The 26504-nt window shown below is 38.2% G+C and overlaps 1 gene segment (V, D, J or C); it reads left to right on the top strand.

Annotated features, from left to right (window-relative positions):
- The first annotated feature begins 15290 nt into the window (after nucleotides 1–15290).
- Nucleotides 15291–16983, top strand: LOC134471333 (immunoglobulin kappa variable 2D-29-like). The segment is given in 2 exon segments: nucleotides 15291–15429; nucleotides 15787–16983. Coding segments are annotated over 2 exon segments (384 nt in total).
- Nucleotides 16984–26504: the final 9521 nt, after the last annotated feature.

Raw genomic sequence — 26504 nt, 5'->3', positions numbered from 1 at the left:
CAAAGGGATGAGAAATTCTATTTCCTTCATTTTTTCTTTGTATTGTAGCCATGATGCACTCCCCTGTTTTCCATAAGTGCTTCCACATCCAGTGGTCACCACCACAGAATATTGGTAACAAACTGAGCAAAAGTATGCATAGAAACATGCAGAGAGAAAGACAAAGCTAATGAAGTCACTAAAGGTAGATGGATTTTGTCCAGTGGGTATCAGAGAGGAACACAATTTTTTTTTTTAACACAAGTGATCGAGCCTGATCTTGTCTGAGACCTGAGTCACTCAAGCTTTCCTGACTGACTAAAGAAAGCTAGAGCTGCAGCTGGGCCCAGCCCAGCACAAACCCTGCTGTTTTGCATGTCTCCAGAGCACAGAAGCAAGGACTTCTTAAGAGGCTGCTCACATCCAGTTCAGGACTGAGTCCCAGCCAGCACCCAGCATGGACATGAGGTCTGCAGTCAGCTCCTTGGCTCCTCCTGCTCTTGCTTCCAGGTAAGGATGGGTGCACAGGGTATTTACTCGTACAATAAATTCATTATTTCACTACTCTTCAGAGAAGTTTCCTTAAAGTCTGATTGATTCTGTTTATTTTTCCTGTATCAGGTGTGCAATGTGACATTTAGATGACCCAGTTTTTATCCTTCCTGTCTGTGTCTTTAGGAGATACAGTCACCATCAGTTGCTGGGCCAGTCAGGGCATTAGCAATTACTTAAACTAGTATTAGCAGAAACCAGGGCAAGCTCCTAAACTTCTGATCAGTTGGGCATCCAATTTGCAATCTGGAGTCCTGTCAAGATTCTGTGGCAGTGGGCCTGGGATAGATTCATTCTCACCATCAGCAGCTTGCAACCTGAAGACTTTGCAACATATTACTGTCTATAGCATAAGAGTTTCCCTCTCACAGTGATACAAGCCACAGCATCAGCCTCCTAAGGAAGCAAAAGTGTGAGGCTGGGCTGCCCCAGCTGCTCCCCTCAATGCCTCCAAACCTTTCTTAGTTGCAACCAGAGTCACCAGAAGTCACTAGAATGTTTGAAAGAAAACAGAAGAAATTTTCTTCTGAAGGTTTTGTCTCTCTTCCTTTGCAGTCCTACCAAAGCAGAGCATCAATGCCTTTCTTAATATAAAGTAAAGATTATTATATCTGAGGATTCTCTTTTGGGCTTTGTCTTAGTTACTTTATGCTCATCGCTGAGACAAAATACCTGATGCCCAAGTTGGGAAAGGAAAGGTTTATTTCTTAAAGTTTTTTGGAGGTTTCAGTCCACACTCAGTTGGCTCCAAGACAGGTGGGCATGGCTGGACCGCAGTTCATAGTAGCCGCTGACAGCAAGCTCAAACCAGTGAAGAGAAAGACACACCTTCTTCCTGCCATTACATCACATCCTGGCTCCACCCCTAAGTGGGTGTAGCACTAACACCATCAGTCCAAGCACTATACAATGAACGAATAACAAATGCACAATTCAAACTCATGAGGCCTGGGGGACACAAACATAAACCATGACAGGCTTCATTTGGAATTCACTGAGTAAAAGAGAAGATGTTCAAATTACTCTAAGCAGGAATTGTTTTAATACAGTGAATCACAACCTATTCAACAGTTTGTGCTGTCCTGAAGTATTGAGAGAAGCTGGTACCACAGATGAGATCTGCTCTGGTGCTCCCCTATTGCACATAGAAGCAAGATATGAATCCTTGACTCATAAGATTCTCTGCCTACGAAAAAGTCCAGGGATAGAATTCTGATTTTGTCACTTGGCAAAGTCACCTCTCCATGGAAATCTTTAGACTTCAACTTTCTTCTTATATCTGCAATTCAATAAGTTCTTAGTGCTCTTGCACTTTTAATCTCTCAGAAGATTATTGTTACACAGTCACCCCTACAGCAAAGCATGGATGGACAAGTTGTTCTGAGAAACTTATTTTTAAAAGTTTAGTTGATGAGGAGCAGCCTAGGATATTACTAGAACCCATTTGTCACATAATTTCTAGCTATGGAGAGGACCTCCAAATACGCTGATATGCGTGTCCATTTATTCACTACAAACATGGGATCATGTCATCCAATTTCATCAGTTCACAGATTAAACTGAAAGAAAGAAGAGAGGATAAGAAGCATGTGGAGATTTGTGCTTGGCATTTCAATCTAAACAAACTTGTGAAACCCTTCTTGACCAAACAAAATGAAACAGAAGATGCTTCTGGTGCTTCTGAAGTCCCATTGAGCAAGCAGGCAGTTATTTGTTTCTGATTTTCCCTCACGCACATGCACATTCACTTTCATTTTCTGTTTCTGTGCTTTTCCAGCCAGTGTTCCTCTTTCTGTTTTTGTCACAATTGATACAGCTGAAACAAGAATAACTTTCAGCACAATGTCCACCTGCACCAATAGTTCCTCTCTAACCATCGGCAACACCACTCGTGGCCAAGTTTTCAGTCTTTATCAACACCATCACTTCCTTTTCAAAAAAAGACAAAATAGTGACCAATGTAGATTTAGGTTGGGAATGCAATTAAGAGAATGAAAGGTAATCCTGTACTCCCTCATGTGACAGCATTCTGTGACAGAGGAGCAGCAGGACACAGATATGACACAGCACACAAAGTGGGTGCAGATTCCTAAACGTTCGTCCTGTCTTGAGTTCCTGGAACTTGTTTTATATTTACTTCATTTTTTTTTTCATTCTATTCCTACCAGTGGAATGTTCCTTATTTTTCTCTGTAGCTTTTATTTTTTCTTGGTACTTCTCAATGATATAACCTCTAATACACAAGCTTTTTCTAATTGTGATTCATACAATTATGAGTATATTTATTTTAACTTCCTTTACACACTCCATAAATTTTATTTCCATTCACATGTGCATTTCTGAACTATTATGTACGAATGACGAGATTAACTTTTATTTTGAAATTCAGAAAAGTGTGAAAGTGAAAAGTGTGAAAGTGAAAAGTGTGAAACATCCCTTCTCACTACCAGATGATGCTATTTAATTGATGATTTGGCTTTTGAAGGCTCCTCTGTTTGGCTGGGACAACAATCTCAGCAGAGTGATGGCCACGTGTAACCTGCTCACTCCTGGGCTGTGCTGCTCTCCTGCTGTGGGTCTGCTACAGCTGCTGCTTGGAGGAGTTCCACTCAGAGTGCAGAACTCAGGGCTCTTAAAAAATCTCACAATCAGCATAAAATTCTACCTGATCCGCAGCTTTGTCTGAATCATCAGGTTATGGTATGATAACCATAGAACAGGAAACATTGGGAAATTCTGAGAAAAGCACCAGAAAGTCATGGATTTCAAATTTTTCCTCTCTTGAAATATGACAATTTCACTAATATTTTTCTCTAATATATTTTTCTAATATTGTTTAGCTTTGTCAAAAATTTGGCCACATTTGATTTATTCAGTTCTAAACATTTTCTCTTAATTTAATAGTTTATCAATGTTATTTCTGAAAGTGATTTTAAAAATTGTTGTTTGGAGGTGGATTTTTATCTATTCTCTAGTTTAATAATTTTCTAGTCAAATATCAGGCTCCACGTGATTTCCTTTCTTATGAACTCCCTTCACTCTCTTACAGAATAGTCTAAGTTCTGTCATGGCAATAATCATAGTACACGGGAATCTTACACCCATTCTTCCACAGGTTGTACTGAATTATTTAGCGATTGGATCACTTTGTTCCTAGTCTGTCATATGTCAAATGTTTTTCTGAATGTATTTTATCGAAACTGATTTGTTTTTACTGAAATGTATCAATTATAAAAACTGAGGCTTTTTATTTCCTGGAGAGATGGCCAGTAATCATTTACTTTCACAGTAATGGTACAACGCAGGTCATCACATTTTCCTGATAGTTGTCTTTTTTCTATTTCTATTGCACTGAAACCAGGAACAAATGTCCACACAAATACTTGTCAGGGAACAAAATGGAAAAAACATGGCTCCATTGTTTATTCAGAGCCCAAAAGCAAGTTGTGAAATCACAGCCTGCAAAATAGGACAATGAAATGTTCCCTGATGGAGAGTCTAGAGTTTGCCCAGCACAGTTCCTGTGCACTGACCCACCCTCTCCCTAAAAGGCTGCGGGAAGTCCAGTTTCCATGAGCACCTGTTAACAAGCACAATGAAATATTTTGCAGTAAACTTACACAATTGTAAATGACTACAATTTAGCATTAGAACTTTTGTTATTTCCACACAAAAGAACCCTTCTGCTCCTTTCCAACAGCAGCCTAAGGTATCCACTATCCTGTTTTTCCATGTGTGGAATAGAATTATCTGGACATTTCCAATAAATACAATCAAGAAATAAAGATCATTGTTTGCCTTCTTTTACTTACAATGAGACTGAAACCTTTGCTTTTTATTACTGAACTATACTTCATCCTGTAGATAGATCACATGTCATTGATCCTTTCAAAATTTGTGGGTACCTGCACCACCTATAATTTTTTGTTCTCCTTAAAGACGGTTCTACCAAATAAGCTTACAAGTATTTGTGTGGACACTTTGTGTAGAGCGCACTTAAGTCTTTGTGAGCTCTATGGGATATTATAACCTCTTTCTGTCAATGTTTATTACTAAATGTTTACAGTTCATGCATTTTACAATCATTTTAGGGAGTAGTTACATATACATAATAGAGTTTGCTTCTGTTTGAATCCCTTTCCCTCCTGCCTGCCTTCCTTTCCCCCTCATTTCCTCTTCCCCTCTTAGTTTCTGTGGATATTAACTTTAGTTAGTTCATGTAATGCTGGACAATGCTGGCAATGAGGATTTTAGGCTCTCATACATGGTTTATCTTTATTCTACTTATATCCCAGTCCCCTCCCACTCACTCTTTGTCCCTCAAACCAGATTCCTTCCCACTTGCAAGAGATTATCCCTTTGTCTCCTTCTATACTTCCTTCATAATTACTTTTAAAAACTTTTCTCTTTTAATTGTTGCATTTACCATGCATCCATACATTCAAGCACTAGATGAGAATTATTTCTCTCTATATCAAAATAGTTTTTATAAAAATTACAGTACATGGATAGTATAAAAATTGTACTATCCATAGTTTATGTGAAAATATATTGTATTGTGGATTTAATTTGCATTTTCTGAATGACTAATGATTTGTTCTGATTTTCATGTTCTTAACAGACATTTAAATATCTTTAGTGATACACATTGCCCCATTTTAAACTGTATTGACTTCTTAAATATTATGATGTTTTACTCTTTTATAACATTAAGATTATCTTTTTTCAATATTTGAATTTTGTTCACATAAATTTTTTATAAATACCACCTCTCATTTTAGTGTTTGTCTTTTAACTTTCTTGGTAATATGTTCAGAAATGTTCACTTTTTAAAATTTTCTTACCAACTGCCCACAAGAAATGTGATGATAATGTACTGGAAAAATGTAGTAATAAAATATAAAAAATAAAAATTAGGAGAAAATATTTTTCAATTTAGGTGATGCCTACATACCCATGTTTTGCTTTCTACATTGAGCTTTCAAGGTAACTGGGAAGTTTGTTGAATCTAAGAACAATTTTCTCTAATCATTTTTTCTAAGAAGTTTACAAGGTATGTGTTCACCATCAGTTCTGTGATCCATTTTGAATGAATGTTTGCATCGAAAAAAAAAAAAAAAAAAAAAAAAAAAAAAAAAAAAAAACAAACACAGAGGAGTATTCAGACCATAACTGAAAATTCTAAAAAGCTATGTCCCAAAGCTACCATTAGATGGCAAGCAAACCCCATACTAAATACAGGGAAGAGCCTTGATTTCAGGAACATTGGAGCTCAAGAGAAGCACTGTTCCTTTTCAGGAGGGAAGCCCTAAGGACTTGGAGCTCTCTCTCTAGATTTCAGGGGCTCACATTTCTGCCGAGAAGGCTGGCAATGGCCATGGCTGCTGCCCATGTGCCATTTTCTGCATTTCTTCTACTTCTTTCTGATTTTCAGTAGACATGGTTGGTGACATTAAAACTTATATGAGGAGTCAAGAAGCAGAGTCTGGAACCTGGGTTGGTAACTGGCAAGCATGTGCTGGATAAGACATTCTGCAGTTCTGAAGATGCAGCAGCCACGTGCCTTGAGGCTTAAGTGCACTTACAAAATCAGAGGAGGTGAAAACTGAACACACTGAAGACTCCATTCAGCAAACTAGAAGACACTTTAGTGTGTCCCATGGATGAGAGGGCAGGGAAGGAACAGAGAAAACAGGATGTGATGTTAAGCTCTGTCCCAGTTATGCTCCCAGAGTGGACTGCATGGTCCACATGGATGGGGCAGTGCTATGCTTCATAACGAGCAGGGAATGTGGTGAGGAAGGAAATGTGGGGAAGCAACCATTGTGGCTTTGCGAAAAGTTAAAAAGATATGTCAAATATGGCTGTAATGAGTTATTTATGTGATAATTTAATATTATTTTGTGACATAATATTGTTCTGTGACATAATATTGTGTGACTTAAGATGTATGTATGTGTTTACCAAGGTCCGTTTTGTTTCAAAGAAGAACAGTGAGACAGGGATCTGGATGGGACATTTACTGATTGCCATTCTATCCTTTATCCCTCAGAGAGAACAGCACTTAGAATAGCTGGGTCCAATGTTGATGTCCTGCCTTCTCAGACACTTTTCCTGGCCTCACACTCTTGGCCTAGTTCAGGGTTGTGGGTGCCAAATGCTTTTCTTCTCTGGTCCTCAGCCCGAAGATGCAAGACAGCAGTAACTTTCTCCCCAGCCTACAGCTCTCGGCAGTGTAAGTCTGAGCTCTTCCCAGGTTTGCAGGCTCTGTTCCAAAACCCTTCCCTTAATTTTACAGTAAGAGGTCTATGCTTCCCCACTTCCATACACCTGATTTCCACTTTTGTAGAAGTCAACACTGTACCAGGGTAACTATAAATTTGATTTCATCTCATCATCAGGGCTAGTGTATTCTAATGTGGACTGGAAATGTTTCCTTCACATCCTTCTAATTCATCTAACTAAATGCTTAAAAAAGCAACATTACATTAATTAAAGTATTTTTAAATGTCTGCACAACACCCTTCATGCTTTTTCTTTGGTTTGTTGCACACATGTACTGTGTCCCTCCATATGGCAAGAATGATAATCCTCTTCTAGAACAAGATAGATGTAAGAATTATGAGCTATACATAATCAGCTGAGAAATAAGACTAAGTAGTAATGTAGAAAGTGGACAGGTTGGAGAGAACCATGATGGATGCAAATCTCCTATCTGTTCAACAGCAAGTATGTTGCCTGGGGTGAGGAGAACAGCACCCCTGTAAACAACAGCTGACTTGGAGGTACTGGGATGTATGATGGACTTTGTAACCCTAAAGCTGAGCAGCTATTTAGAGGACAACAGTATGCAATAGAGTAACTGGGAGATTTCCTACTACTTTATCACTGTTTCAATTTGTTTTATTTCTTTGTTTTATTCCCTTTAAAATTAAAGAGAAAAAAGTACCCTGAAGGACTTAGAGGGATCCAAATTGTACAATAGATACTGTGAATATAAAAGGGGAGGAAATACCTAAAAACAGAAGGGGGTGGCCATTGTTAATTTCCTACTACCATGTTTTCAAGTCCTGTATAGTTTTCATGGTTTTGTTTGACATAGTTTTGCTCTGTTTTATTTTGATAGATTGTATTGTGTGTGATAGTATATAAAGGTATTTCAAAGATAACAAGATACATTATATATGATAGCCATCATTCATATCCTATTGTCTTATTCTGGAGTCTTGTATCACTTTCATTGTTTTACTTGATTTTATGATTTATGGTATGGACAGCTATTTTAAAGACAGCATGAGCATTATGGAAGCCATTGTTGATTTTCTGTTATCTTGTTTTGAAGTCCTGTACTGCTCTCATTGTTTTGTTTCGATTGGCTGTATTCCATTTCATTTTGTTTTGTTTTGTTTAAAATAAAATTTTAAAAATGCTGAAAAAGAAAAAAATGGATATGTGCTGTGAATGATTTTAGTTCCTTGAAAAACATGATTGTAATGAAGTTCTCCAAATATCTTCCAGGAATATCTATTTAACTACTTGATCCTAAGAGACACTATAACCCTACTGAGAACACTGGTGTTAAGCCAGATATGAATGATTCAGTGTTGTCACAGAGGCAAAGCAGAAAAAAAAAGTTGAACTTTTTGTTGTCAGAAAATACTATACAAATTTTAAATTGTCCAAATCTCTGACCTCTGTTTATTGGCTGATACAGTGTCTCACATTTACTTTTTTATTCTTGTAAATTATTCAGAAAAGACATTTGTTAAGAAAAACTTTGGAGGGCGTTTGATCTCATAAAAAACACAGACAGTATCATGAGTCTGTGTGCATTTGAGGAGACTGTGGCACAGAATCTGGGGAAACACAATTGCTTATATTTTACTAAGGCATTTTAGGCATGTTTGATCAATGTCTATAGACATATGAACCACTACAAATAGTTTATAAATGTTATTATCTTTATTTTTCTTCTCATATCTTAGCTATGATATGCTGTACTCTCCTGTTTTCCTTAATTTCTCTCAGCTCCACAGGTCATGGCTTCAGAATGTGCATGAAATGAAATGAAAACCAGTACAAAAACACGTGCAAAAACACAAAGAGTGCAGGGCATCATTCATACACTATTGTTTGCATGGATTCTGCCCTGGAGATCCTGGCAGAAACACAGGCTCTGCAACAAATCATTCCAATGTGGTCAGTTCTTCTTGTCCCTTCATAGAGGTTTTCTTACAGCCTGGCTGATTGTATTAATAAGATGTTGCAATTCTTAACCATCCACAGTGTCAGAGTTGACTTTAAAAATTTATACGAGCTATAACATAAACCAAAAAGCAGAAGTGTGAGCCTGAGCTACCCCTGTTTGTCCTCTTAATGTCTCCATCTGCTGAACATGTTCTCTAGAAGCAGTTTGAAATTTAGATGACTGGAGGATTCAGTGGAATGGGTAATGGTTTCTGTTCTGCACTGTCGTTGCCTTTACTTCTGCTTATCCCTGCATCCCTGAATGTCAACTGTTTTCTTAATTTAAGGAAAATGTATGGTATCTGATTATTCTATGATGTGGCATCATTTGGAACTCAGTGAGTCAAAGAAAACTGTTCAAGATGTTCCAACAGGAGTTGTTTTAACACATTGATTTATAATATAATTACAACTTCTACTGACCTGAGGTAGTCAGAGCAGCTGATACATGAAGTGGAGTATTCTCTGGTGCTCGCCCAGATCATGGTAGCACCACAGAACAATCCACCCTGTGATCTTAAGGCTGTGTTATAACAACTAAGAGTAACATTATGATTCTGTCACTTGCCTAGAGTTTCACTTCTTGTGAGTTCGCAGACTTCACCTCTGATCATGTGTCTTCCTTTTTATTTGTATAAGCACTACACTTGGTAACTCTTTGAAACCTCATGCATAATTCTCAATTTATATCATTCTACACCAAAGCATAGAAAGCAAATTGGACATGAGAAATTTCCACTAAGAAGTGATGTTGATATCGGGGGTTGATTGCTGAGTGTGATTTGGTCCCTATTGTTCTTGGTCTCAGATTTTTATCAGTTGGAAAACATCCCACAAATGTCAAATGCGTTTCTATTTATTTGTGAACACTGGATCATATCTAACAATATCATTAAGTTGTGCACTAAATTGAAAATAAGAGAGAGTTATAGGATGTATGTGGAAAGTCACACGATGAGTTTCCTATCAACGTACACTTGGGAAATCATCCTTGACAAATCAAAAGAGAAGCAGTCTTTCCCCAGAAAAGAGATTAAAAACTTCAAAACCAAAATAATGGGTAATTTCTACAATTGAATTTTTCACATAGTCAATGTTTGACAAATAAGGCTTTCCAATAATATTCCAATCAGAAGCACATACCCGAACAAGGTGATTTCATTGGTTGCTATGGTACAATAAACAGATTTCAGTTATTCTCTATTCTCAAATATCTTGGAGATCCCCATGTGTTAAATACTTGGCCATCAGTCATGGAAGGACTTCATGAGTATACATATGAGGAAAGCATAGCTAATGAGAGTTTAAATCTTCTGGCTTAAATAAATTATGACCAGTACTTAATACATATATGCCCTGTGGTGCATCAATGAGCACATACCAATGGTAACAGTTATCAAGGGAATTACTGTGGACCAATTACTGTGGACCAGCATGTGCAAGCAATAATTCCTCTCTGGTATGTGCATTTTCTTTCCTTAAACAATATATTTCTAATCAAAATACTCTGTAGAACTAACAGTGTTTTGCTCAATGCTTTGCTACATTCCCAATAATGTAGTATTAGTCCAAAAAAACTTAATTAGAGCAAAAAGAAGACCAAAGTTTGAATGCTCAGGATCTCATCATGTCACAAGTACATTTGTCCTTAAAAACAGATGGAACTCGGTATTCGTCAAGCAAATTTGGTGTTAACTTGTTGCCCTATCAGATTTGGAGGAGATTGTGAAATACAGTGTCTGGTTTTGTTTCTCTCACATTCAGTATATTTGTGTTTTAGGGAAAGACAGGATACAAACCATTCATAGTGTAATTTACTTGCAGATATACTCAGTGTTAATGATACCAAAATATACAGGAAAAACCAAAATGAAATTCCACATGATGAAGACAATGAGAGGGGGTTTTTCAGGCTGATGAGGAGAAGGGAGCCTGAGTTGGGCCGACTGATGGGATGTCCTCAGGAAAATGATGTTTTCCATTCAGGCTTTAAACCCTAGATTCATTTACTCTATGCACCTATGATCATCTTTGTATTTAATAATTTCTCTTAAATTTCAAGTATATCAGGGCACTCACAACAGTGAATGTAAAGAAGAATCATGTCAGGGATATAAATGCTGCTCAGTTCTTTATATAACCCAATCAAACCATACACTGAAGGAAAATATCTAGAGATTTTGGTCTTACAATGAAAGAAATGGGATCAGAAGTTTTTATTTATTTCTACAGAGTGTGGCAAGAAACACCCGACTGAATCCAAGTGATGAGTAAATTTGAAAAACTCAGTGATTAAATTATATGGTCAGAGAATAGATATTCCAAACTCAGGCTTAGTGAGGGCTCTCCTGACATGAGCATGTGGGCACGGGGTACTCAAGGGCAGGAAGAGGAGGGAGGAGACTCAGCTCACCCAGACACTCATGCATTGTGTGCTCCTTCCAGGATTCCTTCCAGTCAGAGCCTATGCCAATACCCTTAATCAAATTCTGTGGCAGGTCTGATCCAGCTGGGTCCAGATTGAACCAGTGAAGTGCAGCTCTGCTAGCTGCCTCCTGGCATTGTAGCTTCCAGGTAAAGGGAACAAAGGTGGCTCTGCACATCTGTGAAAACTGTCTGAACATCATGAGATCCTGTGATCCGATTCCTCTGCTTAGCAAGCACAGACATTTGAAGGTCTGTGTAGTTCAGGAAGCTTGACTCTGCTGGTATTACAACAGGACAGATCTGGATTACAAGCATAACTTTCCTGCTTTCTCTCCCAACTCAGATATGGTAGGAGAAACTTTGATGATACAAACTTCTCTTCTCTTGTGCGTCTGCAGCGCATGAAGTACCCCTAACTGCAGGCACAATCAGAGTATTGGAGGTAACAGAGCCTCATAGATGCAGGCTCCTGGAATCCTCATCAAGTGGGTCTGACATGGTTGCTCTGTGCTGAATCAGTGACAGACTGTTATTTCACTCTCAGAAGTGATCCAGGGCTTGATGATTTTGCTGTTTATTGCCATTCTCAGTACAGTAGCAGGTGCCCCACAGCAATTCACCATGGAATTAAAAACCTCTGTAAGAATTTTATTGTGCTTTACTCATACCAGGGGCTCTCTGTACATAAGCTGCTCTGAAGTCTGCTCAGCTTAGCACACACTCTGTTTAATTGTGTGGAAATCGCATGATGATGAACAAGACAGTGCTGTACAGATTATCACTGTGACTCTTGCCATCCTCCCCTGACTTAGCTCTACATGTAAGTTGAGGAAGAAGCTCTTTGGCACTGACACTGGAGTCACATTGATGTATTTCCTCTCCATTGGGATAAAGTCTTTAGAGGTGTACAGCAATGCCTAATGCAATTATGGGGACAAATTAAGAATAACAGTAACTGCGATGTAAGAATGAACATTGTCATAATTCACAGATAAAATGGCAATGAAGGCAGAAAACAAAAATCAATCCACAGAGAACTAGGAACACTAACAGTAGAAATTACAAACCACTGATTAAAATTTAGAGCCCTAATAAAGTTTTCTGATGTAGACAAATGATAGAGGAAAAAATTAAAGTTATATTTAAAAAGCATTTATACTATCATTATTTACAATGCAATCACAAAACTCAGGAGTAAACAAAAGTATGTGTATGAAATTACCAGAATATTATTAAATAACAACATGATCATCTTCAACAATAACAGAAACAGCAAAAATCTTGAAATAAAGCATCATATTTATTGACTTCATAACTTAAAAATTTCACTTATCCTTGTTGAAGTGAAAATTTATCAGCTGATTCTCCATTGGGTAGCAGGTGTCAAGGCTGCAGGAGGACCACAGCAGGCCTCAGGAGGCTGCAGGGTGAGCCACAGCAGATGACGATACGGAACTGTGGTTTAGGGCCAAGGGAAGCCATGCTGTCCGGTACAAGGAAGAGAGCATGCAGAGATGGCCTCCATGTCATGGTGCACTGTGTATGCACATGATTAAAAGCTTCTCCTTCCCTTGTGAAACAGAAGCAACAAGGACTGAGAGGAGATGTACAAGCTGACTGTACTGACACTGTTCTTGTTCTTGAGATTCAGGGACCAGTGAAAACTGTCGAGAGGAGCCGGCCACTAAATCTCAGCAATCAGAGGGGCATAGGGTTGGTGTAAATTGCTAGCAAGGATATAGACAGTCAATGGAGACTCTAAAATATTTCTGTTTACTGATGTCTCCACTATCAAAATCTAACAGAATACTTGAACAGACCAGAATAAAACAAACATGATACAGGTAAAGTTCCACATGTCCTTGGAGAGATACTAAGGCACATGGAACATGACACACACAATGAGACATACATATGTGAACACCTGACACAACCTCTCAGTCACATTGAGACTTGAAACCCACAAGATATAGTCTGTTAATTATTTTTAAGTTATTCTGTCAGTGAATAATTGCATACGAGAGAAGGCTGATGGCTGATTAGAATTGGGTTCATCTATAGGGTTTACGTGTATTAAAACAGAAATATATGAGGAGCAGCAGTAGGATACACCCAGTCCTACTTCCATGAATTCCCCCTGTACTTTCTGTGATTAGAGGACTCTCTTCCATTCAGGCAGAAAGCCAGGGAGTCAGGATGCTGCTACAGTATGCTCTGCTTGTCTGAGATCCAGACAAGGAAATGATATCCTCCCATCATTCAAGTTCTTCCTCTCCCTCAGTTTGAAAAATCTTCCATAGGAAAGTATCTCATGGGCAGGATCTTAATTACCTCTGAGACCCAAAATGTCACAGACTTAAGGATTTTAATCTTTACCCCTAGAAAACATGTTCAAATGCATCCACATGCAAAAGCAGACAGCGTCCCACATTACTTTCTTGCAGGCAGCTCCTCCTGTGATATAACAAGCTGCCAATGAAAATCCATGCAACATGTAAGGATGATAAGACAAACTTTATTAATGGGCACTGGTGTGGGCTTCAGTGCCTCTCATATCACAAAGAAGTTTTCATTTAACCTTTTCAGGCATTTTGTCTAATCAGTGGTGATAGATAACAAAGGGAACAATGTCACTAAGTTTTAGCTACAATAACAAAAGCTCCTAGACTGAGTGTTTTGTAAAACACACACTAATTTGTGAACATTCCAGAGGTTGAGATGCCCAAGATCCAGGTGCTGTCAGACTGGAAACATCAGGAGAGATGTCCTTCCTTGAAGATTGCCACCTTTCCTCTGTGTCCTCACATGGAAGATAAAGAAAAAGAAGTCCTTTTCTTTCCTTAGGGAGCCTCTAGTTCTGTCATATGCACAGCACGCTAGTGATGTCACCTAAGTATCTAGCCAAGACCCTGCCTAAAAATACCTTCAAAACAAGGAATAGAATTTTAATGTATGACTGTAAGCGTGACAGAGACATTCAGTCTAAAACAGTCCTTGGAGTTCCAAATTAGCTTGTGAACCACAATAGATCCCACTTTACTCTTGTTTCCCAACAACCCTGTCCTCAGGCCTTCTGTGTAGAGTGGCACTAGCCTGGAAAGCCTGCAGTGTTCAACAGTGACCTAAATGAGTCACCCATAGGGTCTGTGATTGGCCGCCTGTACATCATTTCTTACTAAATTGCAGGTTCATTTCTAAACAGTCCCCAAATCTGCCCAGTGTAGTTAACAGGGTACATACTTGAACTCTCCCACTGTTGTCAAAATTTACTTAGATAGGACCTGGTCCTACTTAGGGAAACTCTGTGAAGAAATAAATTCTCTCAGCAGCACTTGCAATCTTGTAACATTAAGTTATTCCTTCTTTATTCTGTACTATTATTCTAGGAAGTTGTTTCCCTGATAATCCCTATGACCAGTCTGGACTATGTGAGATAATTATAGTGGGTGTGAAATGCATTATAAAACCTGGCCAAACATAATTTTATATTTACTGTGTGAAGGCTAAACCCATTTCTGTTTCTTTGCAGACTAAAAGTCACTGTCATTCATGTGCATTAGACTCACATTTTATTCTTCATCAAGCCATGTGACAGAGAATTCACTGATTTTAAGTCTCAGGAAAAATCAGTTTCTAGCACTTCATCTGGTATTTCAAATATTTAACCTTATGATGCAGATACCAGGAAACTATTTAGCTAGATTTCGATTGTCTTTCATTGTGAAACCTTCTGCTTTCTGTACTTACAGGGTTGGAAGTTGCTTTATCTCTCCACATTAACTGAGAGAACAAACATAGTTTGTTCAGCTCATAGAAACTCAGCTCTGAAATAAATCTTAACATCTCAGCTCTATATCCCTGGACTTTCTAGAACAGCTTGTTCAATGTCAAGTGTCCTCGTTATAAACTTTGTCCTTCAAATAATTCTGCTCCCTACTGAAGACCAATTTTACTAAATATGTACGTGTGCCCCTTTAAGGGATTTTTTTGTCACTGGGGTCCACCTTCTTCCTGTTGTCACCTTCCCCTTTACCACAAGGTGGTCTCACACCACTGCACCCACCAGGGGATTTGCATAGAGTCCCCAGGGGGGTCCTTCACTGTAAGTCTGAGATAAAAAGCTGAGCTCTAAGCTTGTGTTGACTGATCAGGCCTCCAGAGATCAGCTTCTCAAAATGAGGCTCCCTGCTCAGCTTGTGGGGCTGCTAATGCTCTGCATCCCTGGTAAGAACAGGGGAGATGAAGGAGTGGAGGGAGTGCAAAGGTCCTATTGATGGTTGTTTTCACTGAGGTCATGTGTTAGAGACATAATGTTGCTGCAAGGATGGGAATTTGAAATTTTAAGAAAATTAGTAGATTACTAATAATGACCAGGACTTTAAAAGTATTACATGAGAAAGAGACTTCTTGTGCCTTACAAATACAGTGACAAGCTTTTTTTAAAATATAATTTTGTTTTGTTTTAGAAAAACTTGTATGATATAAACAAGAAAATTAACTTAAACTAAATAATAAACAGAGTGCACAGTGCACGATGTTCACAATGTTTCCATGTAACCTTAAACTGTGTTATTGTTTCAGGATCCAGTGGGGATATTGTGATGACCCAGACTCCAAACTTCCTCTCCAAGAGCCCTGGAGAGCCAGCCTCCATCGCCTGCAGGTCCAGTCAGAGCGTTGCTGGTAGCTATAGTACCTACTTGCATTGGTACCTACAGAAGCCAGGCCAATCCCCACAGCTTCTAGTCTATGAGGTTTCCAACAGAGCCACTGGAGTCCCAGACAGGTTCAGTGGCAGTGGGTCAGGGACAGATTTCACACTGAAAATCAGCAGAGTGGAAGCTGAAGATGCTGGAGTTTATTTCTGTCAACAAAGTTTGCAATATCCTCCCACAGTGATACAGCCCCTTACATAAACCTCCCTGTGTAGGGCTGACAGCTATCATCTGTGCTGCTTTTCTATGCCTCCAAGTCGCCTTGAAGGTAGATTCTGGGGAACTCAGAGTGATGGGTTGCTGCTGCATCACTCATTTTCTTCAGACAAAGACTACTCTTCTGCAGCAGACTTGGGTGGCAGAAGCATTAGGAGACTGATGTCGTCCATGTGCCTGGTATCTTTGAGCAACTGACTGTCAGGGTTTTTGTCTGTGTCCCCCAGGCCTCATGAGTTTAAATTGTGCATTTGTTATTCGTTCAGTGTCTAGTGCTTGGATTGATGGTGTCAGTGCTCCACCCACAAAGGGGTGGAGCCAGGATGTGATGTAATGGCAGGAAGCAGGTGTGTCTTGCTCTCTTTGCTGGTTCAAGCTTGCTGTCAGTGGCTGCCATGAGCTGCGGTCCAGCCATGCCCGCCTTACTTGGAGCCAACTGAGTGTGGACTGAAACCTCAAAAAAAACTATAAGAAATAAACCTCTCCTTTCCCAACTTGGGCATCAGGTATTTTGTCTCAGCGACGAGCATAAATTGACTAAGACACTGACCAAGAGGACAGACAGATGTCAGTGACAGCTCATTCTAGTCTTGCCTGCCTGCCTCAGCTGTCAAGAAATTCTGTCAGTGTGACATCTGACCACTTCTGAAGATTCCTGAGAAGTTCCATACATGTAGAAAATTACCTCTCTGCACTGTAATTTTCAGATATTAATACAGGGAAATACTAAGAAATGATTTTAGCCAAATCTTTAATGTCCACACACCTTATGCTCAGGGAGAAGATGACTGAGAATAATAAATAAATCATATATGAGTATCAAAGAATTCTTTTGTAAATTATTTGTAGATGTAAGATTCTAATGACAGAAATCCCTGGTTTATGTCCATTGTCTTTTGCTGAATGAAAAGTGAATTCTAACTCCAAAAATTAGCTTTGAAAATAAACAATTAATGGACTGATGCAGAACTTGAGATCATATTTCATTTTATAGAGAAAATCACTGATATGGGTCCAAAGTGGGGAAAACTGGGAACTTAGAAGGTGCGCATATTGTTTGACTGAAGTGTGATCAGCCAGTAAGATTAGTTGCTCAGGCAAAATGGATTACATCAGGGAACCATGGGGAAGTGAGTACTTAGCAAGTGGGCATGCTTAAGAGCAGTGACTCTTTCTGTAGTGGTTGGGATGGTGACTCCTGCCTTCCTCAGGGTGATAGAGAACTTTTAAGATTATGAATTCTTAGGATGTGGGTCCATTTGTTTGAACTTTTGTTTGGAAGCCCGGCCCACAGCAGTTGCAAGGTATCTGGATTTCTACACTAGTTCTTTCCAGGACCTAGCCCTGTCTGATTGCCTATAATATTTCTTTCTAAGTCAATTACCTGTAGCATGATGATTCATTGAATTTAAAATCTGCTTCAGATGCACTAGGAAAAGAGTGATTGAAATAGAAAGAGTGTCATTATGTTATCCACAGTTCCCAGTGTCCTTCAGTTTCTGCTGTGGGGTGAGACAGCACATAACACCAAATCCCATGGAAGATGCACAGTTATGTTTTAACATAACAAGAACAAAACAGAAATAAACCCCTAAAAGACGCTGTTATCCCAAAGGTCTACACACACCATTAGAAAGGTAAAAGATGCATGATAACAAGAAGTCAAAAGAGAATACTAAAGAAAATCAGAGGACAGTGAACTTTGCTCCTTTTAACCAAAAATATTCATTGATTCTTGTGTCTGCAGCTTGCAACCATTCAATTCACAGATCAATAAAAGAATCTGTGCTCTGACTCAGTCAATGAAAAGAAAGTGTAGTCAATTTTAACAAGATATACATTTTTCTATGTTTGATAATTACTTTAGATCACCATTTCCCATGTTATCAAAAGTATGTGTGAGCTAACGGAGACAGTGAATCTGTCATCTGTTTTGTCCCTGAGACTCACATTTACCCTTGATGCTCCACACTTTGCTATTTCTAATCCTCAGTTCACCTACTTGGATATGCTATGAAAAGTAGACATTGGTACTCATTCCACCAGGCCATTTAACTTGCCCACTGCAGCTCTCACTCCAAACATCTGTCATCTTCTGAGTGAGCTGATTTTAATCCTGTTCCAAGTATCCTGTGCAAACAGCCAGTTTCTCCTTCAGAGAAACCACCTGCCCCATTGGCTGCAGAGATGTGCTGCCATGTATGGGAGAGGCAGTTACCAGTGTTGGCCACATAGGGACAATCTCACATTTCTGATGGAAAGTATGTGGTAGAGAGAAGGAGTAACAAAGGGCCCAAGGCCCAGGTATTCACTGTATTCAGGTTAAAAGTTCTCTTAGTATGGAACTAATACATAAAAGGGAACAGTACACAAGAAAAAGAAGTTGGAACTAAATCACATAAAGAAGAAACTGAAAGCTTTTTGTTTTCAAGACTTCCAGTCTCAAATTATGTTTCCTTAGTGAAATTTTTAAAGAGAAATATATATTTATGGTTCTGCTTTATGAAAATCAGTATTTATGAGATGCCCTTTAGATTTAATCATATATTTTGGTAATAGAATTTGAAAGGATTTTGCCCTAGATATGATATTTTGGCAGTGGGAGGCAGGACCAAGGGATGTTTACCTTGAGGTCACTTTCCCCTTCCCTATGACAATTTACCTGTGGAACAAAAAGAGTCCCAATCAGCTGCCTGCGCATCAGCAATGCCACCTTAAGCACCACCCCAGTCGGAAACTATATGTATGCTCCCCACACCACATTCCAGCAGAGAAAGCCAGGCTTTGGTGATCATGGGGTTTTCTCCATGTTCTTAGAATAAAGGCCATTTTTACTTTATATTTTCCCTTTATTGCACCAAAAATCCTACAAGAATTCAAAACATTACCTCTCTAGCCTACCACAGCAAGTCCTGGGAATTATGAAAGGAACAAGTTTGAAAACTGATGTTTCATTAACTTTCAGTGGAAGTGGGTTTGGGACAGATTTAAAGCATATCTGAGTCAGCCATGCAGAGCCAAAAGACCTTGCAACTGACCACCATCATCAGAGCAGCAGTCACCCTCCCTCAGGGAGGCACAGGATGAGGAGAAAGCCACGTGGCTTACAAGTGAGACAAATACAAGCAGCAAGAAGCAAGAACAAGAGTCATCCAGGGAGGTGCAAGCTTGAGATAGAACATTCATTGGTTTTGGAAACAACATTTTTATATCTTTTTAGAAGTATAAAAGCTAACCAATCTTAGAAACACTGTGATTTTCCACTTAAATATAAAATTTCATTGTAGTTTTCAGAACATTCAGGGTCCTTGGCTCCAACCACTGCATGCACTGTGCCTCTATACTGCAAATGGAAGCACAGCTGTGGGTCACTTGGTGTTGCTGCCCAGGATCCTCAAAGCCTCTGCCAAGCTGAAGATATATTTGTTTTCTTCTTTCCCTAGTATTTTGTGTTAAATTATGCTTCATACATATATTCATCAAAGTCTTTTTGAGGTAACTCAGAAATTTTCTTACTGCCAACAATAGCATTCTTGAGTGTTCTTATTAATGATCATGGCAATCTTATGCTACATGCTAGTGAGTAAATCATGATCTACTTACATAATTTTTTGCAGTGCTTGATAGGACCTTACACATTTACTTCATATTAAAACTCTAAATAGATTCAAATAAAAGAGATGTGAGTACAAAATATGGTATATAATTCAACTGAAATAACTTTGCAATAAAAGACACATTGTCATTAATAACTCTCAAAATATTCCCCTTTGCTTTGAATACATTTATACAATCATTAATGCTACTTTCTCAAATAATTCAGGAAGCATGGGTTTCTTTAAATGTATTTTCAGTTGTCTCAGTGTTATAAATCAATTCAAAATATTTCCCTTTCTAAGTAGTTTTGACTTGTGGGAAGAATCACAAGTTGTATCCTTCTGCATCCACTGAAAAGGTAGACAAAGACCCACTATAATGACTTTCAGAGTCTGCTCATTAACTGAAAGCTACATGTCAATAGCTGTCACTGCTGTTATCACCCCAGTCACATATTCATGAAAGAATATTTTCATGATTGCTTCAAAAAGTGAACAGTAGAACAGTGACAAGTAGGTTTAAAGCAAAATTAGGATTTTGAGTTTTGAGGGATTTATGGTAATGTGTTTTTACTGTAATAAATATATAAATTTAAAAATTCACAATATATTTCATCACATTTTTATACCTAAAATAGAAAATCTATTAGAAGTCAAGAAATTAAAAATATCGCCAAAGAGAACAGAATTCTTGTAGCTTATATATGAAATTGAATCTCTAATTACCCAAATGTGACAGAGATGATCTACTAGTTATGTTAGCACACTACACTGCCTACAAGACCCAACTTTTAAAATACCCCCAAAATGAGAGATATTTACCTATAATATTGAGTTTCACTTCAGGTTTGCCCCCTTTTCCTTTTATATATGTTTTTTATGATGCATTTATTTTGGCTTACAGAAAACCTCATTAGATCTTCAATTTCCGTTCAGCTGTGTGGATTGTTAGTTACTATTCAAAGAGGTGACTTTTCCAGAATTACAAGTATTCCTTTACTTTCTATTCTAGTGTCATCAGTGCATTTGGTAGTTCACCACAATGAGCTAACACCGTGATGCATCATGGCTGGATATAAAATTCTCCAATCTCGTGTCTCCAGAGACAGTTCTTTGGAAACCTCATTGGCTCATATGGAAGCAGAACTTGCCAACAGACTGATTCACTGATGTGTTGAAAACATTGTTGGAAGGTGGATTACTGGATGTGTGACCTCAAATGTATATCCTTTTCCCTGGACCTTTTATCTCTTTGCTTCTCAGTTGACATGTGATGGAATTTTTTCTTCCCCAAACCTGTGTTAAAACACACACACACACACACACACACACACACACACACACACACACACACAGTGAATCCATGGACTCCAAACTAGAAAATTCTGTAACCCTAATGCACCATTAGGTGGCAAACCAACCCCATGATGAACAAAGCACAGAGGTTTGATCTAATGAACTCTGGGGAAGAAGTAATACTCTCCAGTGAACAGTACGAATCCTAGGGCATCGGAAGTATTGGTCTAGCTCTCATGGCTCACGTTTCTGAAGTGACATTGCCCTCATGTACCACACTGTGAAATGTACGTTTGTTTCTGATCTTCACTAGCTGTGATCTGAGAACTTGAAACTTCCCCAAGGAAGCCTGAAGTATGATTAGAACATTTTCAGCATGGATCACAGGTTTGCAGGAGGGCAAAGACCAGGATTCTGAATGTGCCAGACATGTGTGTAGTAAAATGGCCTTCAGAGAGTAGGGACAGAACCCACTGAAGGCCTCATCCAGTGAACAGGAATAAACACTCTAGACATGTCTCATACAGTAAATGCAAGGATATTTGCTAAGAAGAAAGGATGTGATTTCAGATCTGTGCTTCTACCTTCCCCAAAAGCCATGTATGGTCCATGTGTCAGGGTGGATAGAGAGTGCTGAGATGAGCTGGACCCAACTCCACAGTCATGCTTTCTAACTCTTTTCTTGACCCTGAATTCTTGACCTGGTTTAAATCCTGTGGTTGTTGAGCACTTTACTTCCCTGATTCTCAGCTCCTTTAAAGCAGGACAGCAGTAGCTTCCCCCACAGCAAAGGCCAGAGCACTGCAGCTCTCTGCACCACATGACTGACCTCTGCCACCTTTGAGGCCTTTGTTTCAAACCGCTTCTCAACTCCAGGACCAGAAAGTCTGTGCTGGACTTTAATCTTCAGAGCCAATTGCCATATTCACTGTAGCCAAAATTGCCACCTGGATAATTAGAAATTTGATTGCATCTCATTCTCAGGTCCAGGCTTGTTTCAATCTGAGCAGATTAAATATTCTTCAGAGCTCTCTACATTAAAACATAAGTATAGCAATGTTAAAATAAGACAATATTTTTAAATACCAAATAAAGAAGAATCCCAATTTTGCTTAGTTTATTAACCTACGATTTCTATCTTGCCACGCATGATAAGAACACCAAGGCTCTTTCAGGGGTATGGAGGTGCATATTTGTGAGGCATAGGCGATATCAGGAAAGATTTGAGTTCTGCTAAAAAGTAGATATTGGAGAGTTGTGCTGTATTTTGTCCTTCATGTAATTGTTTGAATGTTTGAGCCTTAGAGACACTACAGCTGTCTAGAGTAAAAGATGCTTCAAACCCAAGACTGAGCTGTGTACTGATAGAGGCCAAGTAGAAAAACAGCAAAGGAATTTTCTGTTGTCGCCAGACCATTAGACCAATTTTAAATTTTTTAGCATTCAGGTTTCCTTTCATCACTTAGAGTCCTGCTACAGTTTCTTCCCCTGGCTTGTAAATTACTGCACATTATTTTGCAAAGATGTTTAAGAGGAGGTAATTGGGGCATCTTTTGTCCTCATTAAGAGCACAGGCATTGTGTGTGTGTGTGTGTGTGTGTGTGTGTGTGTGTGTGTGTGTGTGTGTGTTTAGGGATCATGAAGCATGAAGTGTTAGAAAATGTGATTATGCCCTACCTTGGTATTTTAGCTATGCTGTATCAGTGTCTAGATAAATGTAAAGCACTTCAAAGACTGAGAATTTTTATTACCTGCGATTTTCTCTTTATAGTGTATATTCTCAGATTTTCCTAAATGGCTCCCAGGTCCAAAGATCATTACCATACAATATTGGTAAGAAACAGGAAAAAAGTATGTGCAGGAACATGGTGGAGACAAAAAAAAAAAAAAAAAAAAAAAAAAAAAAAAAAAAAAAAAACTACACTACTGGAGTCAGAATGACTTTGTCCTGTGGGTCCCTGGGAGATACACAGACTTTGCTGTCCGTATATCTTATCTATCCTAGTCCTGCCTGAGACATTGATCAGTTAACCTTCCCTGAGTGTCAGAGATGAGCCAGCCCATCTGAGCAGCTGTGCCTAGCCCATCTCAACTCCTACTGATTTGCATGTCCCCAGAGCATAGCAATAAGGACTTTTCAATAGGGTGGGCACACACTGTCCAGAAGTCATTCCCAGTCAGCACACAGCATGGAAATGAGGGCCCCTGCTCAGCTCCTGGGGCTCCTGCTTCTCTGACTCCCAGGTAAGGATGGGCACTACTAGGATTTACGGAGCACAGCATGGTCAGGGATTTTTGCTTTTCAGAGGAGTTTTCTTAAAGCATGATTGATTGTGTTTATTTTTCCCATGTCAGGTGTGCAATGTGACATTCAGATGACCCAGTCACCGTCTTCTCTGTCTGTGTTTAGGAGACAAAGTCACCATCAGCTGTAGAGCCAGTCAGGGGATTAGCAATTACTTAAGATGGTATCAGCAGAAACCAGGGAAAGTGCCTACTCTCCTGATCTATCATGCTAACAGTTTTCACTCTGGAGTCCCATCAAGGTTCAATGGCAGTTGATCTGGGACAGATTTTTCTCTCACCATAAGCAGCCTGCAGCCTGAAGATTTTGCAGTGTATTACTGTAAACAGTATAGCAATTGGCCTCTCACAGTGATTCAAGCTATAGCATAACTTCCCAGAGAAGCAGAAGTGTGAGGCCAGGCTGCCACAGCTGCTCCTCCCCGTGCCCCCACCTGCTGAAAACTGGGTCACAATTTCATCAAGGAATAGACTATATTAAATGTAAGAGGTGAGTATAAGAATTATGCAGACATTTATACAAAAAGTTTCAATCTACATACACTTGAGTAATCTTCCCTCAGTGTCCCAGAAAAATCCAACAGGTCAAACTTGTCTGGATCCACTAGGTGATTCTTGACACAGACATCCACAAACAGCACAATAATTGCCTAGGTTGTTATTTTTTTAATTTTAAAACAAAAAAAAAATTAAAAAATGATATAGAATTTCCAGGCAAAATAATAGGAGATTAACAATGGTTAATATACTGTGTATTGTTACCTTTAAAGTAGTTGCATTACAAGATATAGACATGAAAGAATGATCAAATAATAAAAGCCCAAATCTTTCTTTTGCATGAACTAACAGAGATTAGTAGTATACTTGTCTACCATACATATACATATATGATACACATCATATATATATTTATCATATATATGATAAATATATTTATCATATATGTGATATATATATTTATCATATATATGATATATATATTTATCATATATATGATATATATATATGAAATATTTTTTTTCTTTTTTGTTTTCTCCTTTCTTACATCCCAGTTATTTTTTTTCCTTTTGAACAATTTCCTCCCCTTCCACTTTCACAATATCTATTATATATCTTGGATCTCATTTAGTATTTCAGTCTTTAACACTAGAAATCAATAATCTAGGATTGGAGGTTCTATTCAACCCCACTATTCCCCTTCCATATATCTTCCAAGCAGAACTGAAAACATCGTACCACATTAATATATGTTCACGCATGTTTATAGCAGCACAATTTGTAATAGCTAAATCTTGGAAACAACCCATGTTTCAATCAATTTTGTAATGAGTAAAAATTACAATAAAATATTACTCCACTATAAAGGATAAACTGGAGCTTTTATAGGTAAATGGATACCACTTGAGACCACATTCATAAGTGAAATAAATCAGACTCATATCACATTGCCTCCCTAGTGCAATGTCCAGTGTTATTTTGTAGGGCTTAGTATCAACAATTGTGACACAGCTGATTAATACAGTATTTACAAGCTGGGCATGGTGGCTCACTCCTGTAATCCCAGCACTTGAGAGGTTGAGGCAGGAAGCTCATTTGGAGTTTGAGACCAGCCTAGGCAACAAAGTGAGCTGAAGGACAGCCTGAACTGCACAGCGAGACCCTGTCTCAAAAAGACAAAAAAATACAGTATTTACATGTCCACACATATAGATATACTGATTTATAAAGTTGGTAAGCTAAAGCTGCATACTAAATTTTTTCAGAAAGACACACACACACACACACACACATATATATATATATATATATATATATATATATATATAAATGTGACACTAGAATAAATATTTCAATAAAAACAGAAATACTAATTTAATTTGAGGAAAAATTATCATAGGTGGTTCAGATTAACATTATATATGTTTAGTAATACTTAAGATATTATCTTAGTGTATTTTGATTCCTGACATAAAACTTATGTAATCAAAATGTATGCTTCAAAACATGACTATGAACAATTATAAGATTTTATTTATCTATATGCTTAATATCTGTTTATTCACACTCAATATTAATGCACAGATAGAATATATTCTTCCAGAAATTTTTCTTTGGATTTCTTGTTTGTAAAACAGTAATTAAATGGACAAACCAAACCCATAGAATCAGGATGGAGAGAATTCATTTAAGGTAAAATTAAAAATTTCAGCGTATGAAATTCCTACGAAGTAATTTACTTTCACCACCATCACCTGCAGGACCAGCACAGACATTGATAATGATATGCACTGGTGTCAGTGGAAAGTGGAAGTGATTTACTTTCAGTGAAAACAAGGCCTTCTTATTTTTCTTTGTGACTAAAGTTCTATTATGTGTTTATAGAGAAAGTAATATGAAATACAAGTATTAATAAAAAGCACAAAACTGTCAGAAAATGTAGATAATTAAATAATGGATAGAAACCCTTGTCTCAAATTGACTATGGAGAATCACACTTTTCCTGGTACGGAAATGTGCATTATAAGCTTAGCGAGAGAAAAACTGAAGCTCAATTTTCTCAAAATGAAATTTTAAAATCTCTCCTTTTTCCTGCAAACATTATTCTAATATCTATCTAATCACTTGTTTTATGAAGAATTGACAGATTTAAGATTTGGATTGAGTGAATTTTCTGGTCCTTTAGAAAATTAGAGGACAGGAGAATAAGTTAGAGGTGAGTAATTTCTAAGTTATGATATGTAGGTTGTTTTTGGATCAGTCATGCCTAACTTTATATACAAAGTGGACTTAAAATTATAGACAATAACACCAATCAATGGCTATACTTTAAATCAAGAGTAACCCAACTGTAAGAAGCAAATATCCTAGGCCCCCCTATATTCTATTGATTTAAAATGACAGGTGTGCTGTAGTGATCATATGTGTGTAGATAGTCAGCCTAAATTTCATCCTTATGTAAACAGAGAAAAACATAAAGACACAGATGTACATCCTACTAACTACGAAGTGTGCACAAGCCAGATGTTTCATATGGAGAAAAAAAAATCCTGGAGTTCAAGTTCCTGGGTTTAAGGATAAATTGCAATAAATATTCAGCAAAGTAATATTTATATTAATGTAAAATAAAAGTGGAGATGATAAGTGTAGACCATGGTTTGGGCAATGTGGAGTG

This window comes from Cavia porcellus, unplaced genomic scaffold (assembly GCF_034190915.1).
Source record: "Cavia porcellus strain 051 isolate PalLab524CR breed Dunkin Hartley unplaced genomic scaffold, mCavPor4.1 scaffold_18, whole genome shotgun sequence".
In the NCBI taxonomy this organism is placed as follows: Eukaryota; Metazoa; Chordata; class Mammalia; order Rodentia; family Caviidae; genus Cavia; species Cavia porcellus.
This window is presented reverse-complemented; position numbering and strand designations above follow the sequence as displayed.